General features: G+C 37.4%; 1 protein-coding gene across 1 annotated transcript in view; it reads right to left on the bottom strand.

The window, feature by feature from the left end:
• The window catches only part of Arfgef1 (ARF guanine nucleotide exchange factor 1), a 113,876-nt gene that overhangs the window by 35,173 nt on the left and 64,067 nt on the right, over positions 1 to 14,636 (bottom strand). The window contains exons 20-22 of the mRNA XM_076924372.1: positions 4,502 to 4,630; positions 3,574 to 3,732; positions 3,217 to 3,367 (exon numbers count right to left, since the gene is read on the bottom strand). Coding sequence (XP_076780487.1) covers positions 3,217 to 3,367; positions 3,574 to 3,732; positions 4,502 to 4,630 — 439 coding nt within the window. The remainder of the gene's footprint in view (positions 1 to 3,216; positions 3,368 to 3,573; positions 3,733 to 4,501; positions 4,631 to 14,636) is intronic.

The raw sequence follows: 14,636 nt of genomic DNA, 5'->3' as shown, positions 1-14,636 counted from the left end.
CCCTGTCTAGAAAAAAACAACCAAGTAAATATATAAAAATAAAAATGAGAGGACTGGAGAGATAGCTTAGCACTTAAGAACACTGGCTGCTCTTCCAGAGGACCTGGGTTCAATTCCAAATATCCACATGGCAGCTTACAACTGTCTGTAACTCCAGTCACAAGGGATCCAACACCCTCATATAGACATATATACAGGCAAAACATCAATGCTCATAAAATAAAAATAAATGATAAAAAATAAAAATGAGAAAAATATTTGGGAGAAAAATTGTACCTGTACTGCACTTACGTTTATTTCTATTCATGTGTAACTATTTGCATAGCATTTGCTTTCTATTTAATGTTATAAGCCATCTAGAAATGATTTAATGTGCACAGCAGAGTATGTGTTGGCTATAGGAATATACTATATTCTTTATGTAAGAAACCTGACTATCCAGGATTTAGGCATCTCCGTGGGCTTTGGAATCAAATCTCAAGGACATCCAAGCTTGACTGTCAGAACAGAGTCTAGGAATGAAGTGGTATGAGAATCCTAAGTGCTTTTGATAATGCTTGAAGAAAACAAGACAAGAGTCTTGTGACCTCAATTTATTTAAAACATGAAATTGTTCTTGGAACGTGTTCTTGTGTTCTTCCCAGGTGTATGGGTAGGCGTGACTTTACTTCAGATTGATCATTATTGCTTTCTGTTGTTATTCAATTAAATGTTTTATATTATCCATTTTATGTTTTATGAAAAAAACACTTTTTTGCTACATGTGGTTTGTCCTTGTGATTGTGTACAGCTTGAACATATGCGACCTATCTTAACTGCTTGGCATAAACTGTCTGGTGCTCTGAATAAAGTTGGCTATTCCATGAGACTTTAGTCCACCTTGTCTATCAGCTCCATCCTCCCAGGTCTCAGGACCTCTAGAACAGTGACTCGTGTCTATATTCAATACTGTCAATATGGTTTCATAGAATGTTTGGTGAATAGATGCTAGTTAATATAGAAAAATAGTAGTTTAAAGTGGCTCAGCTGTGTAAGTACACAGCCCTTTCCAGATTAAATACTAAAGAAAGCATTCTGCTCAGCAAAGTACCTTCTGTCTACATGAGCACTGGAGACAGAGGTGAGCACCTGTTACATAGGCTGGGTAGAAAGCAGTAAGGCAGCTCAAAGGGATGCCTCTGCTCAAAAAAGCCCAAGTCAGTAGTAGTTTTCTCACAAGCAGAGTCAGAAGTGATCCTCTGACAAGCAGAAATGAATGGAGAATAGAGGAAATTAAAACAAAAACAAAACTCTGACATAGGACAAAGTTTACACAAAAATAAGACATAATGGCTCACTCCTGTAATCTCGGAAGGTGGAGGCAATACACCTTGACTACATAGTAAGAGAGAGAATATATCAATACAGATTAAGAGAAAGTTATTAGTTAAAGGATAAGAAGAGGAGTTATTGGCCTCTACAGTTGTCTAGCAACAAGATTTTATTTTTTTGTGATCTGATGTATCTTCATGTAAATTCTTTTTATGAAGGGAAAGGTTAAGTCACTTTTCATTAATGAAATCTAAGTAGCACTACAATACAATACAATACATAAATTAACATGCATTCACTTTAAAATGTACTAAGTGTTAGCAAGTATCACTGTTTCTGTAGACTAACATGCTTATCTTCAAGTTCTTACTGGTGGTTAATTTCTACTGTAATCAAATGCAGCAGCTCTACTTGCCACAGCTGACTCCGGCAACTAAGCCCTATCCTTTCAGCCTCCCACATTCTCTCTGCCTTTTCAGTTATTCACTTGTTGATGCAATTCACCTGTCTGTAACAGCTTTTGACATATCTTCTGCTATCTTACATAGTAATTACTGCTCTAATGTTTAGAGGCAGACTTCTGGGTTTCCCATGCCACTCCTGAGACAGTTCTAAACTCTACTGCTGGACCACAAAGCCTAATACACTTGAACACAACAGTAAGAATTCATACTCCACACTCTGCAATGATATCACTGAGACACTCTGCCAGACTGTACTGTTAAGATTACTCTAGTTGAGCTACCACCAGGAACTAATTTTACTCAAATTGGTAAATTACTGAAATCAACACATGGTCCTAGTCTTTTATCTTTCCCTATTTAGATCTGAAACCATTTTAGGTTTCTTAAGAACTGCTAAAAATAACAGAAATTACTAAAGGATAAAGACAGGAAATACTGCTGGATCTCTGGCACACTCCTTACTGCTCCTCAAGTCATGCATGCTTCTGAAGAGCTGGATGTGGGTGGGAAAGATGGTCAGATGATACCCCCTCATCTCGTATGCAATAGGTATTATGTATGCTAAGTCCATGCTTCACACATGCATTCTTATTTAGTCCTAATAATCCTGCCGATGGATGATGTCTTTAGTTTGCAATGATGGAAACCAAATCTGGAACTGAAGTACCTGGCATATCAGCATGAAAGAAATGTAGAAGAACTCAAACCCAGAAGTACAGAAGTCAAAGTCTAAAAGTCTAAGCATCTTCCTTGGTTGAACATATATATATATATATTTTAAAGATTTATTTATTTTATTCATATAAGTACACTGTAGCTGTTTTCAGACACAACAAAAGAGGTCATCAGATCCCATTACAGATGGTTGTGAGCCACCATGTGGTTGCTGGGAGTTGAACTCAGGTCCTCTGGAAGAGCAGCCAGTGCTCTCAACCACTGAGCCATCTCTCCACCCTGTTTGAACTCTTTCTAGTTATGACTGAAAATTATTATCTCTTTTTTTTTTTGGCATTTACTTTTGCTAATATTTTCATTTGTACTATTATTGTACATTCTCAGCTTTTCTGAAAGCTTGTGTAAAAGATTCCATCCTGACAGACAGTGTGGATGGGCCTACACAATGGCTTTAGAATGTATGAGTATGAATGATTTCTTTAGTTACTGCAATTATCTCTTAACTTACACCAGTCTACACATCACTTGCCCAGGCTTGGAAGCAAGTGAGTTGAAGTGTATCCTTTATGTAGTCAGAAGTGGCATTTAATACCGTAAACCAGACCAAGCAAAAATGACTAAGTTTCTAGTTATCTTGTTTTTCTCTGTAACAATAGGCAAAGTGCAATTTCTCTAATTATATTTCATTGTTATAATAAAAATAACATAACATGATGATTAAAAAAAAAGTTTTGACATTTTCTAAAAGGAATTTAAAACCTCTCACCTAGCCCCAGACCAACAAATTCATCTGGAGCCTGATCTTTTGTCCCAGTGAGAGACCCTTCTCTGCCTCTCACGGTCCCAGAAATGTACCGAGGCTTCACTCCAGTTCCTATAAGTTGTGCCAGCTCTAACTGACTGATGCACTTCAGGATCTACAGCACAGAAAGAAAAATGTGAGGTTTTAAATGTATGTATCTTAAAATATATGCAGTTAGGATTTAAAAACATTATATTATAAATCATTACGAAAGCTGTTTATTTAAAATAAATTATTTTCCACAATTAAAGCTTATAATGGTAGAACATTTAGCATCAACTAATTTTAAAAACTGAATTGCGAAGTTAACAGTGTTTCTACCTCATGCCACGAATTTCCTAAATAATTTCCATCAGTGTGAGCCACTGTGATGAGTGTTTTTATTGTGTCGATATTCTTCTGTTTCATTTCAGTAATACCAGAACTCACTGTAAGTAAGGTAAATCTGGCTAGTGCTTGGACATATGCATCTCTTTCCAGCTACAAGAGAGGGGGAGGGAGGGAGAGAGAATAAATGAATTGTATTTACATTCATTGAATGGTTGAAAAAAAACACAGCATACTGACTGGCCTCTAATTTATGTTAAACCAACTATCTACCTATGTCTCTGTGCTTAGTACATTTTAGCAAACATGTCATAGAGTATACACAAAACTAAAATAATTATAATATTCAAATAAGGCAGAAAGCTTATAAATGTCTTAAACCTAGACACAATCTGAACTGAGAATTCAAAATGAGATTTTCAGTTGTCAACAAGTGAATTTATACAGTGAAAATAAATTTATTGAAAATTCTGTTTGAATTATATTAGCAAAACCCTGATTTATAAATTTGTTCATTATTTCCTCTACAATTAGGCTATATTTTATAATTTACTAAGTTATAACAGTCACAATGAAATATGAAATGAATTAAGAAAACTAAGAGTCTAGCTAAAAAGTCATCCTTAAACTTCATAAACTCCTAGAAAGGCCTGTCTTCCTTTCTAGTCTATGGAGAATATGTTAGGTACTTGGTTCTTTTAAAGATAACTAGTTCTGAGGTTTAAGAGGCATCTAAAATAAATACTTACAATGTTTAGAAACATCATACAGAACTGCTCTATCATAGTCTCTTAAAAACTATTTAAATGCATCACAAATTTGAAGTTGGTTTTTAAGAAAGTCAGAGAAAAATGCTATGAGTTGAACTGTATTGATGGCATATATTTTCAGAACTGGCTATAAAGGTAAAACTCTTTGTTACCTGAATGCTGAAAATGCAGGCAATTCTGATGGCACATCTTATCCCTTCTAGGCAAAGAGAGGCTACCTCAGTATCATCACAGTCTTGTAGACCCACACTAAATGCAGCCAGGAAAGGTGTCCAAGCCAACTAGAATTGAAAATTTAAAATAATATGTATATAAAGTGATAACCGAACATCTTGGCATAGTAAGTGAGAAAGTTTTCTTAAAGAAGAAAATTATGTTCCTTGGGCTTAAATAAATGGAAACAATAATAAACTCAGTAATGACCTTAGGTGTATCGTAATAACAGTATCTATAAACTATTCACAACAAAGAAAACACAGAAATAGTCAACATTCATATATGAGGTCTTATCACTGACTTAAAATTAATTTCTCTTTACAAGCACTGACTTTTACAATAATCCAGATTCTTTAGTTAATTAGAATCCCTGAATTATTTTCCTACTTGCAATAAGTTACCCTACATTTTTCAAAGACCACTCTCCAAACATCACTCAGCCTATCTTTTATTGTACTATTTAGTTACATTAATAAAGCAATCTTTGATTCCTAGTTGGACAGTATTTTAAAATAATCAATAAACTATTTATTACACATTTTGGAAGAGAGTACTTATTTTATACTCAGCAGGCCCTGGGCCATATCTATGATCCAAGGTGATATGATTCAGAGGTGGAGTCACGACTGTGAGCTCAAGTCCAATTTGAGATACTTGTGACACAGTCTCAAGTCTCAAGAGCAAAGGACTTGGTAAGGTAGTTAAATGGTAGAGCACTTGCTTACCATGGTCAACAAACAACAGAAATCCACATAACTCAAGTGCCTGATATTAAATTATGTTGCTTTTAGTAGTTCACTGAGCAGCAGAGCAATATGTACATAAAATTAAAACGATAAAAAATGTTCTTTTACCAGTGCATTATAGAAATAATGAGATTTTTTTAGTAGGGTCATGAAACTTATATCATTTCTGAGGAAAACAGTTTCTTTAAGCTTTTCCTGTATGGTTCAGAAAGTTTAAAATCCATACACAGCACCTAAGCTACAGTACCTAGGTTCTTCCTAGGCCTCACTCTGCATCTACAACATTTGAAGATACTGCTTCAGTCATGATGTGCAAACAACAAGGATATTTATTGATTACAAAGTATCCCAGGAAAGTAATAAGTTACACATTCTGTAACACAGAAAGCACTTCAAGTTGAAAACCTCTGTTATAGCTTAAGAAGAAAATACAAATGATTCTTAAGTCAATGGGAAAAACATTTCTCTTAATTAGCATTATGGTTAATGTAAGATAATGATTTATCAAATTATCCCTAAATAATATTAAGCAGCTACTGAAACTACTGTCTGCACATAATTGTATAAATCTTTCTAAAATAATATTTAGCAATATATAAAAATGTTCTCATGAATATGTTTATATTCCTCAATATCCTAAGTCACATTCTAGAAAATTAGAAATCATGTAGTCCTTTCCTCCAACCAATACCTATTTATTGAGCAATTACAAACCAGGAACTATACTAGATATTAGGTGTTGCACGATATTTGATCACACTGTGAGCCCTGAGAGTGTGTTATTTACTGAAAAAAGTGGTGTCTAGTTGTGTGACTCAGCCTTAACACATACCTTTAACCCCTCTGGCTGGAATACAGACATGCCTTTAGTACACACTTTTAAACCAAACAACAAAGGTAAAGTTAGTTTGTAGAAGAAAGCACCCTGTTTGAAAGGGATATCTAATTGAGTTGCAAAAAAAATGATTAGTCAGAGAAAGATTTGACAGAATAGGATCTGCTCAAATCTCATGAGACCTGAGAGAAAAGGGGTAACTTAAGAAACCAGAGAAAGGCCGGGTGGTGGTGACGCACGCCTTTAATCCCAGCACTTGGGAGGCAGAGGCAGGCGGATTTCTGAGTTCCAGGCCAGCATGGTCTACAGAGTGAGTTCCAGGATAGCCAGGACTACACAGAGAAACCCTGTCTCGGGGAAAAAAAAGAAACCAGAGAAAGAAAAAGAGAAGGAGGCAGTTTTAACTGGGACAGTTGTACAGAGACAGGTTGCAGAAAGAGAACAAGCTAACACACAGGTGAAAACAGAACAAGCCAGAGAATGAGAAAGAGCCAGAAGATTAGAACAGAGTGCCAAAGTTAGTAAGAGGCCTAGCTGAACAACTCAGGAGAAGCTAGGTGAATGAAGTTAGCTTAAACAGGAGTTTTGAGCCAGAATAGCTGAGTTGACCAGCCAGTTAGAGTTCAGAAAGAGCTAAAAAGGGTGAGTTTATTAAGCAGTAAATTTCAGAGACTGAAAACATTCTTAGATTGTATGGAGGCTAAAAGCTTCCAGGGCTAGGCCTAGGTTAAGCACACAGGCAATAAGCCCTTGGAGATGACAATTACATTAGGAGAATAAAATATATTTTTACAATTAGGAATGTGAACATGGTCTCTTCCCTCATAAAATAATACTTGGATTAAAAGATGTGCAGTCACCCTTCTACCTGGTTCTTTCTGCTGGGGCAGACACCTAGCTGGTCTGCACCTGTGAAGACACCATATCCTGACCAATCCTAGAGAATCAACTGCACTCAGAGAAGAGGGTAAGAACCCTCCCTCACAACCCGAAGCTCCAGAGCTGCAGCTCTGCTCATTCAGGACCCATCACCCATGAAAACCCTGCCCTCCTGAATACCTCTCCCCTTTTGCCCCTTCCACCTGGTCCTTTCTGCTGGGGCAGACTCCTAGCTGGTCTGCACCCAAGAAGACACCATATTCTGACCCATCCTGGAGGATCCACTGCCCTCAGAGCAGCAGACTCCAAGCTGGTCTGGTCCCTAGAAGACACCATATACTTGACCCATCCTAGAGGATCTGCTGAACTCAGAGCAGTTGCCCTGTAATTAATCCCACAACACCCAGAGAAAGCTGGATTCCCAGAAGCTCTAACATGCCCAGGATCATAGGATGTCAGGATCCCAGGGGCAGCCTGACTCCCAGGAGCTCTTACACACAGGATCTCAAGATCACAGAGACAGCTGGGCTCTGAGGAGTTCTGACACAACCAAGATAACAGGACAGACAGGCTCCAGTCAGTGACAGTGAGTGGAGATATCACTAGAGATAACCAGATGGTGAAAGGCAAGCACAACAATATTAGCAACAGAAACCAAGGTTACTTGGCATCAACAGAATCCAGTTCTCCCACCATAACAAGTCCTGGATATCCCATCACACCGGAAAAGCAAGATTCAGATTTAAAAATCACTTCTCATGATGATGATAGAGGACTTTAAAAACATAACATAATAACTCCCTTAAAGAAATATAGGAGAACACAGGTAAACAGGTAGAAGCCCTTAAAGAGAAAACACAAAAATTCCTTAAAGAATTACAAGAAAACACAACCAAAAAAATGAAGGAACTGAACAAGACCATCCAGGATCTAAAAAAATAGAAGTAGAAACAATAAAGAAATCACAAAGGGAGACTACCTCCAGAGATAGAAAACCTAGGAAAGAGATCAGGAGTCATAGATGCAAGCATCACCAACAGAATACAAGAGATAGAAGAGAGAATCTCATGTTCAGAAGATACCATGGAAAACACTGATACAACTGTCAAAGAAAATGCAAAATGCAAAAAGTTCTTAACATAAAACATCCAGGAAATCTAGGATACAATGAGAAGACCAAACATAAAGATAATAGGTAGAGATGAGTGAAGATTCCCAACTTAAAGGGCCAGTAAATATCTTCAACAAAATTATAGACGAAAACTTTCCTAATCTAAAGAAAGAGATGCCATGAATATACAAAAGAAGCCTATAGAACTCCAAATAGACTTGAAAAGAAATTCCTCCCATCACATAATAATCAAAACAACAAATGCACAAAACAAAGAATATTAAAAACAGTAAGGAAAAAAGGTCAAGTAACATATAAAGGCAGACCTAGAAGAATTACACAAGACTTTTCATCAAAGACCATACGACTGATAAGTGAATATTAGCCCAAAAGCTCAAAAAACCCAAGATACAACCCACAGACCACATGAAGCCCATGAAGAAGGAAGATCAAAGTGTGGATGATTTAGTCCTTCTTAGGAGTAACAAAATACTTATGGGAGCAAAATGGAGACAGTGTGGAACAGAGACTGAAGGAGGGGCTGTCCAGAGACTGCCCCACCTAGGTATCCATCCCATGTGCAGGCACCAAACGTAGACACTGTAGTGGATTCCAGGAAGTGCACGGTGAAAGGAGCCTGATATAGCTGTCTCCTGAGAGGCTCTGCCAGAGTCTGACATATACAGAGGCAGATGCTCACAGCTACTCATTGAACTGATCATGGGGTTCCCAATGGAGGAGTTAGGGAGATGACTGAAGGAGCTGAACAGGTTTTTGGCCTCAAGGGCAGAGCAACAATACCAACCAACCAGAAGAGCTCCCAGGGTATAAACAGCCAGCCCGGGAACACACATGGCTCCAGCTGTATATGTAGAGAAAGATGGCCTTGTCCAAATTGGTGAGAGAGGAGGCCCTTGGTCTCACGAAGGCTGGATGCCCCAGTGTGGGGTAATTTGAGGGTGGAGAGATGGAAGTGGGTTGGTGGGGGCACACCCTCATAGAAGAAGGAGGGTTGATGGGATAGGAGGTTTCTGGGGGGCGGGGGGGCGGTGTATTGGGAAAGAGGATAACATTTGAAATGTAAATAAATAAAATATCCAATTAAAAAATTTTTAAAAAAACCACAGGTAATGGAACTAGCTATTGCAGTCAAGCATTTATTACTCATATTACAGGGATTCCTTATAATCCTCAAGGACAAGGCATTATGGAACAGGCCCATGGAACTTTAAAACAATGTCTTTATAAAATAAAAAAGGAGGAAGCATATTCCTACTCACCACAAATTTATTTAAATCATGTTCTTTTTATTTTAAAATTTTAAAAAATATGGTGCCAAGGAACTTTCTGTTGAGTGTCTATGGCATCCTACAACTAGGCATACTTATGCCTAGGTGAAAAGAAAGGACCCTACCAGGTATAGGGAAAAGAGCAAGTGAAAAGAGCACTTTGTGTTTTTTCTGAAGGATGCTGAAGGAGCATGGTGGCTGCCAGAGTGATTGGTGAAACATGCTGATGCCAGGACAAAGAATGATGCTGACCTGTGAGCTTGCTGAGTGCCCTGACAAGGGTGACTGAGGAGCTGTATTGGACATATGTTCCCGATCCACCTTGGCTGTCCTATATCCCAGATGGGACCAGCTGCCTTGGCTCAAGTTTTTAGATCTTGTGGGACAGAGAATCAAAAAGAGAAGTTATACTCTTCTATTTTTCTTAAATGTGACCAGTTATTTGGACCCAATCATGGACTGGTCTAGAAATCAGTTCAATATTGGAAATAACAGTCTTCATCTGGAAGTCTGGACATTTTCAGAGACATATTTGGAAGTTAGCTGCAGTTCTCTATGATGTTATGCTAGCAAGAGATAAAGTTGGGGCAGAATCTGGATTTCAAACAAGTGTAAGTGCATGTGTTAGGCTCTTTTAATTGTCAAGTTAAAATTACTTTTGTTTCTTCTACAGTATTTAATGTAAGCTGCATTGATTATACACTTTATAATTGTGTTAGTGTGTTGAAACCTGGTATGTCTGTTATGGGGGCCTATCAATTAGGTTTTGTTTTATTGCCCTGTGTATTACAGGACCTTGGTATTCTGAAAAAAGCTTGCAAGTACTGGAAGAAGTGAGTCAGGCTTTAAGCAGAAGCAAGGGAGTAGTGGGCTTGATTATGGCTGGTACAACAGCTTTAATTACATTACTTGCTAACACCACTGCTTCTGCAATTGCTTTGACACAAGAAATTAAGACAGCTACTTTTGTTATCATTTAGCAAAAAAAAAAAGTTACTAATGTGTTGAGTATACAAGAGGATTTAGGCATTTGGAAAAATGGATTGATGCTGTTTGTCCTATTCAAATTATTGGAAAGAGGTTCAGAGTAAGGAGCCATCTTGGGTACCACTGCTTCTGCAATTGTTTTGACACAAGAAGTTAAGACAGCTACTTTTGTTAATCATTTAGCAAAAAAATGTTACTAATGTGTTAAATATACAAGAGGATTTAGATAAGCATTTGGAACAATGGATTGATACTCTTTATCCTATTCAAATTATTAGAAGGAGGTTCAGAGTTTAAGAGTAAGGAGCTATCTCGAGTGTCATGCCAAATACCATTGGATTCATGTTAGTTCTAAAATTTACAGTGGTAGTCTTTACAATTAGAAAAAAGTTTAAAGACACTTGCAGTGTATTTGGCATAATTCTGACACCTCTCTGGATGTTTTAACTTTGCATAGTGAGCTTATGAATTTAAAGAATGCTGCTCTGCTGAGTGTTGATATGGTATATACTGCTGATAAAATTACCCATGGCCTGAGGTCAGTATTTCCATTTTGGTCAAGCTTCAAGAATGGCATATATAACTTGATCATGCTAGCCCTTTTTGTCCTGGGAATACTTTTATTCCTGCCAACTGTGTTAAAGCTTGTCTTTAACAACACCAACATGTTGGCAGCCAAAGTACATGGCTTGAACCTGAAAATGGACCCCCAGACAGAGTTATTAAATTAACAGCCTGGCAAGCCAAGGACGGGTAAGATTCTGTACAGAGCCTTACCAACCTAAGACATAAATGCATTGCTTTTGATAGTGCAAATTCCATGACGGGTAAGGAAGGCATTCTTGTTAGAATGACCTAAGACATACTCAGTCTTGTTTATGTTGTTTCATGTCAGGAATCTGACATGGGCTAAGGACAAGGAAATGAGCTGTTTGGAAGGAATCTGACATTGGCCAAGGACAAGGCTTCAGGCGGGAATCTGACATTAGGCTAGAACAAAGAAGTAATTTTATGTAGGAATCTAAATATTAGACTAGAACAAAGAAGTAATTTCAGACAGGAATCTAAATTTTAGGCTAGAACAAGGAAATATGCTTCAGACATGGAAATGACTTTGGGCCAAGACAGGGAATTAGGCTCAGATATTTTGGTCATCCTGGTAAGCCCTTAGAAATAGTGATCAGGAGAGTGATCACAGAACTTTGTTGATTGCCTTGCTTGTTCTTTGACTATTTGTATTTATTGTCTTGCTTGTTCTTTGACTATCTGCATCTATTGTATTGCTAGTCCCTCAACCTAGAAATAACCTTAATACCTGCATGTAATTAAAATGGTATAAAAGCAGATTGGGAAAAAAGAATAAAAATAAAAATAAATTTAAAAAGATGTGCAATCAAGGAACTCAACATAAAACCTGACACTTTGATTTGGACAAAGAAACATAGGAAATATGCTTGAACTCATTGGCAGAGGAAAACACTTTCTGAAGAGTACCCTGATAGTAGACACATAAGATCAACAGTTAATATCCAGGACCACATAAAATAAAGGGGGGTTTGGAGGAATGTGGAGCAAAAGACACCATTATTTGAGTAAAGAGAAAGAAAAAAGTATCTTTACCAACTATCTGACAGAGGGTTAGTGTGTAGAATATATGAAGAACTAATAAAAAATATCCAATTAATATCCAAAAAAAATATCCAAAAAAAAAAAAAATCCAATTGAAATATGGGGTAAAAAAAACTAAACAAAATTCTTAAAAAACAAAACACAAATGGCTAAGAAATCTTTAAAGAACTGTTCAGCACTAGCCAGAAGGCAAGCATAAATTAAAACTTCTGTATTACTCTAGTCAGAAGATTAGCCAAGATCAATAAAAATGATAGCTCATGCTGGTGAGGATGTAGGGTAAAAGGAATGCTCATCCATGGCTGGTAGGAATGTAAACTTGTGTAGCCACTATGAAAATCTTTGTGGTAGTTCCTTAGGAAGCTGGCAATCAATATAGCTCAATACCCAGCTCAATATAGCTCAACCACATTTGGGGATACACACAAAGGATGCTCCCCATCTTACCACAAAGACACTGGTCATCCATTTCCATTACTTCTCTATTCATAATAGCTAGAAATTGGAAGCAGTTAAAGAAAATGTGGTACATTTCCACAGCAGAATTTAGCTGTTAAGAAATGTGAAATCATGAACTTGTAAGGACAACAGGATTAGAAAGTATCATTCTGAGGGATGTAACCTAGACCTAGAGAGAGAAAAATGTCTGCATGTTTTGTTTTAGATGAGATGTTAGCTTTATATTTTAGATATGTGTGCTTCATTTAGAAAAACAACCCACAGATGTTAGGTAGCTAGTAAGGACCAGTGGGGAGGGATCTTCCAAGGAGCAGGGAACATAGTGTTCTACAGAGAAAATGAGGATTGAGAATTCAATGGGGGTTGGTGGGGGGAGAGTAGGGTGGAGGAGGAAGTATGGAGGGAAAATAACTAGCACTAAAGGCTCTTTGAAAAGCTAAATGGAAACCTACTACTATAGAAGTTTCTTAAATATATATACACATGTAAAAGAAATTTAAATATAGTTTCCATAACAATGGAAGAAGCAATACCCCAATTAGACATCATATGCTATGAAGTAAAACACCCAGTATCAGGAACGAATTTCATCTTTTTAGTTGTTGGCTAATGTGATCCCATAGGATCCCTATACCCCCCCCTCCCCCCAATATTACAGGGTATGGACAAAACTACTGGTAACTATTGGTTACTGTAGTGGTTTGAATATGCTTGGTTCATGGGAAGTTACACTATGAGGAGGTGTGGCCTTGTTGGAAGATGTTTGTCACTGTGTAGGCAGGCTTTGAGGTCTCCTATGCTCAAGCTCTGCCTAGTCGGGAAGAGACTCTCTTCCTGGCTGAGTGTGTCTGCCTGCACACTGCCATGATGATAATGGATCAAACCTCTGAAACTGTAAGCCAGCCCCAACTAAATGTTTTCCTTTCTAAGGGTTTGCCTTGGTCATGGTTTTTCCTCATAGCAATAGACAGTTAAAACTCTATTACTAAAGACACCACATACTTATGCCATAGAAAATGAGCAATCTAGCTAGTGCTCAACTGGAAGTTTCAACTCTATGGCCTAGAGTTTATAGAGCTATTAAGTTGCTACATATACTACCAGAAGAGAAAAGCAATCATCTTGCCCAGCTATAATAATGATCTGCCTGGCAAGTTATGCTCACTAGTGCAATAGTGGCATGGATGTTACAGGAGTAATCAATCACTTTTTATAAAGGGATGTAAGGCCAACTCCATGAGATAGATTGCATAACTGATACTGTCAATAAAGCCAAGTACCAGAGACCAGATAGTTCATGGGCCTTAGGTGGAAACCTTCTACCATTATTCTAATAAATGAACATAGCAACAAAGTGACTCCTGGTGACTTATTTCTATATCAATATATAAGTGCATTATTCAACCTTCACCAGAAAGGCTGCTTCTTGCAGTCTACTGAGATACCACCAGACAACACGCAGCATTGAAGAGACTTTGAAATGCTCTGCTTTAAATGGAATACCTATATGACAACTCCCTTCTCCAGAAGTGGTGGATGACAAGAAAAGAGTGTTTTCTAGACACAATTGTGTAGGTGCACATATGAAGTTACAGATACAGTGTCAGCACACAAAAAACCTACACAAAATTGTGGCACAGTGGAAGAGTAGTGGCCATGAAACTACTCACAAATGATAACTTTTGGGAGAGGGAGAAATCAGTTTTATTCAATGAAGTGACAGTGGTCTATCAACCACATTCCAGAGCAGGTATTCCCACTTATTTCTTAATGTACACTTATGGCTCTAGTTTTACTCAGAAACGTCAGAACTCCTGAGCTAGAAGTTCCGATGAAAGTGTGAATCTCAGGATCACTTTGAAATTAGAATGAATGAATATTTAGGAATAAATCGTTTATAACTGAAAAAACAAGCCAAGGGATTAATTCTCCAAATCTTCGTATTTCTAATTCCTGAAATTACACTTCCGCCAATTACTTACACTGTATATTGTTGTCTTTCACCTTCTTTAACACATAAATAATTTGTATTAGTTTACTAGGGAATATCTTGTACATCAAATAAGCTCTATTATTATACTTCAAAATATGCTAAGCAAAATTATGTAAAAATATGTACTGTAGCAAAGTTACTAT

Source organism: Arvicanthis niloticus, chromosome 25 (assembly GCF_011762505.2).
Source record: "Arvicanthis niloticus isolate mArvNil1 chromosome 25, mArvNil1.pat.X, whole genome shotgun sequence".
NCBI lineage: Eukaryota > Metazoa > Chordata > Mammalia > Rodentia > Muridae > Arvicanthis > Arvicanthis niloticus.
The sequence above is the reverse complement of the archived record's forward strand: the minus strand, read 5'-3'. Positions and strand labels throughout refer to the sequence as shown.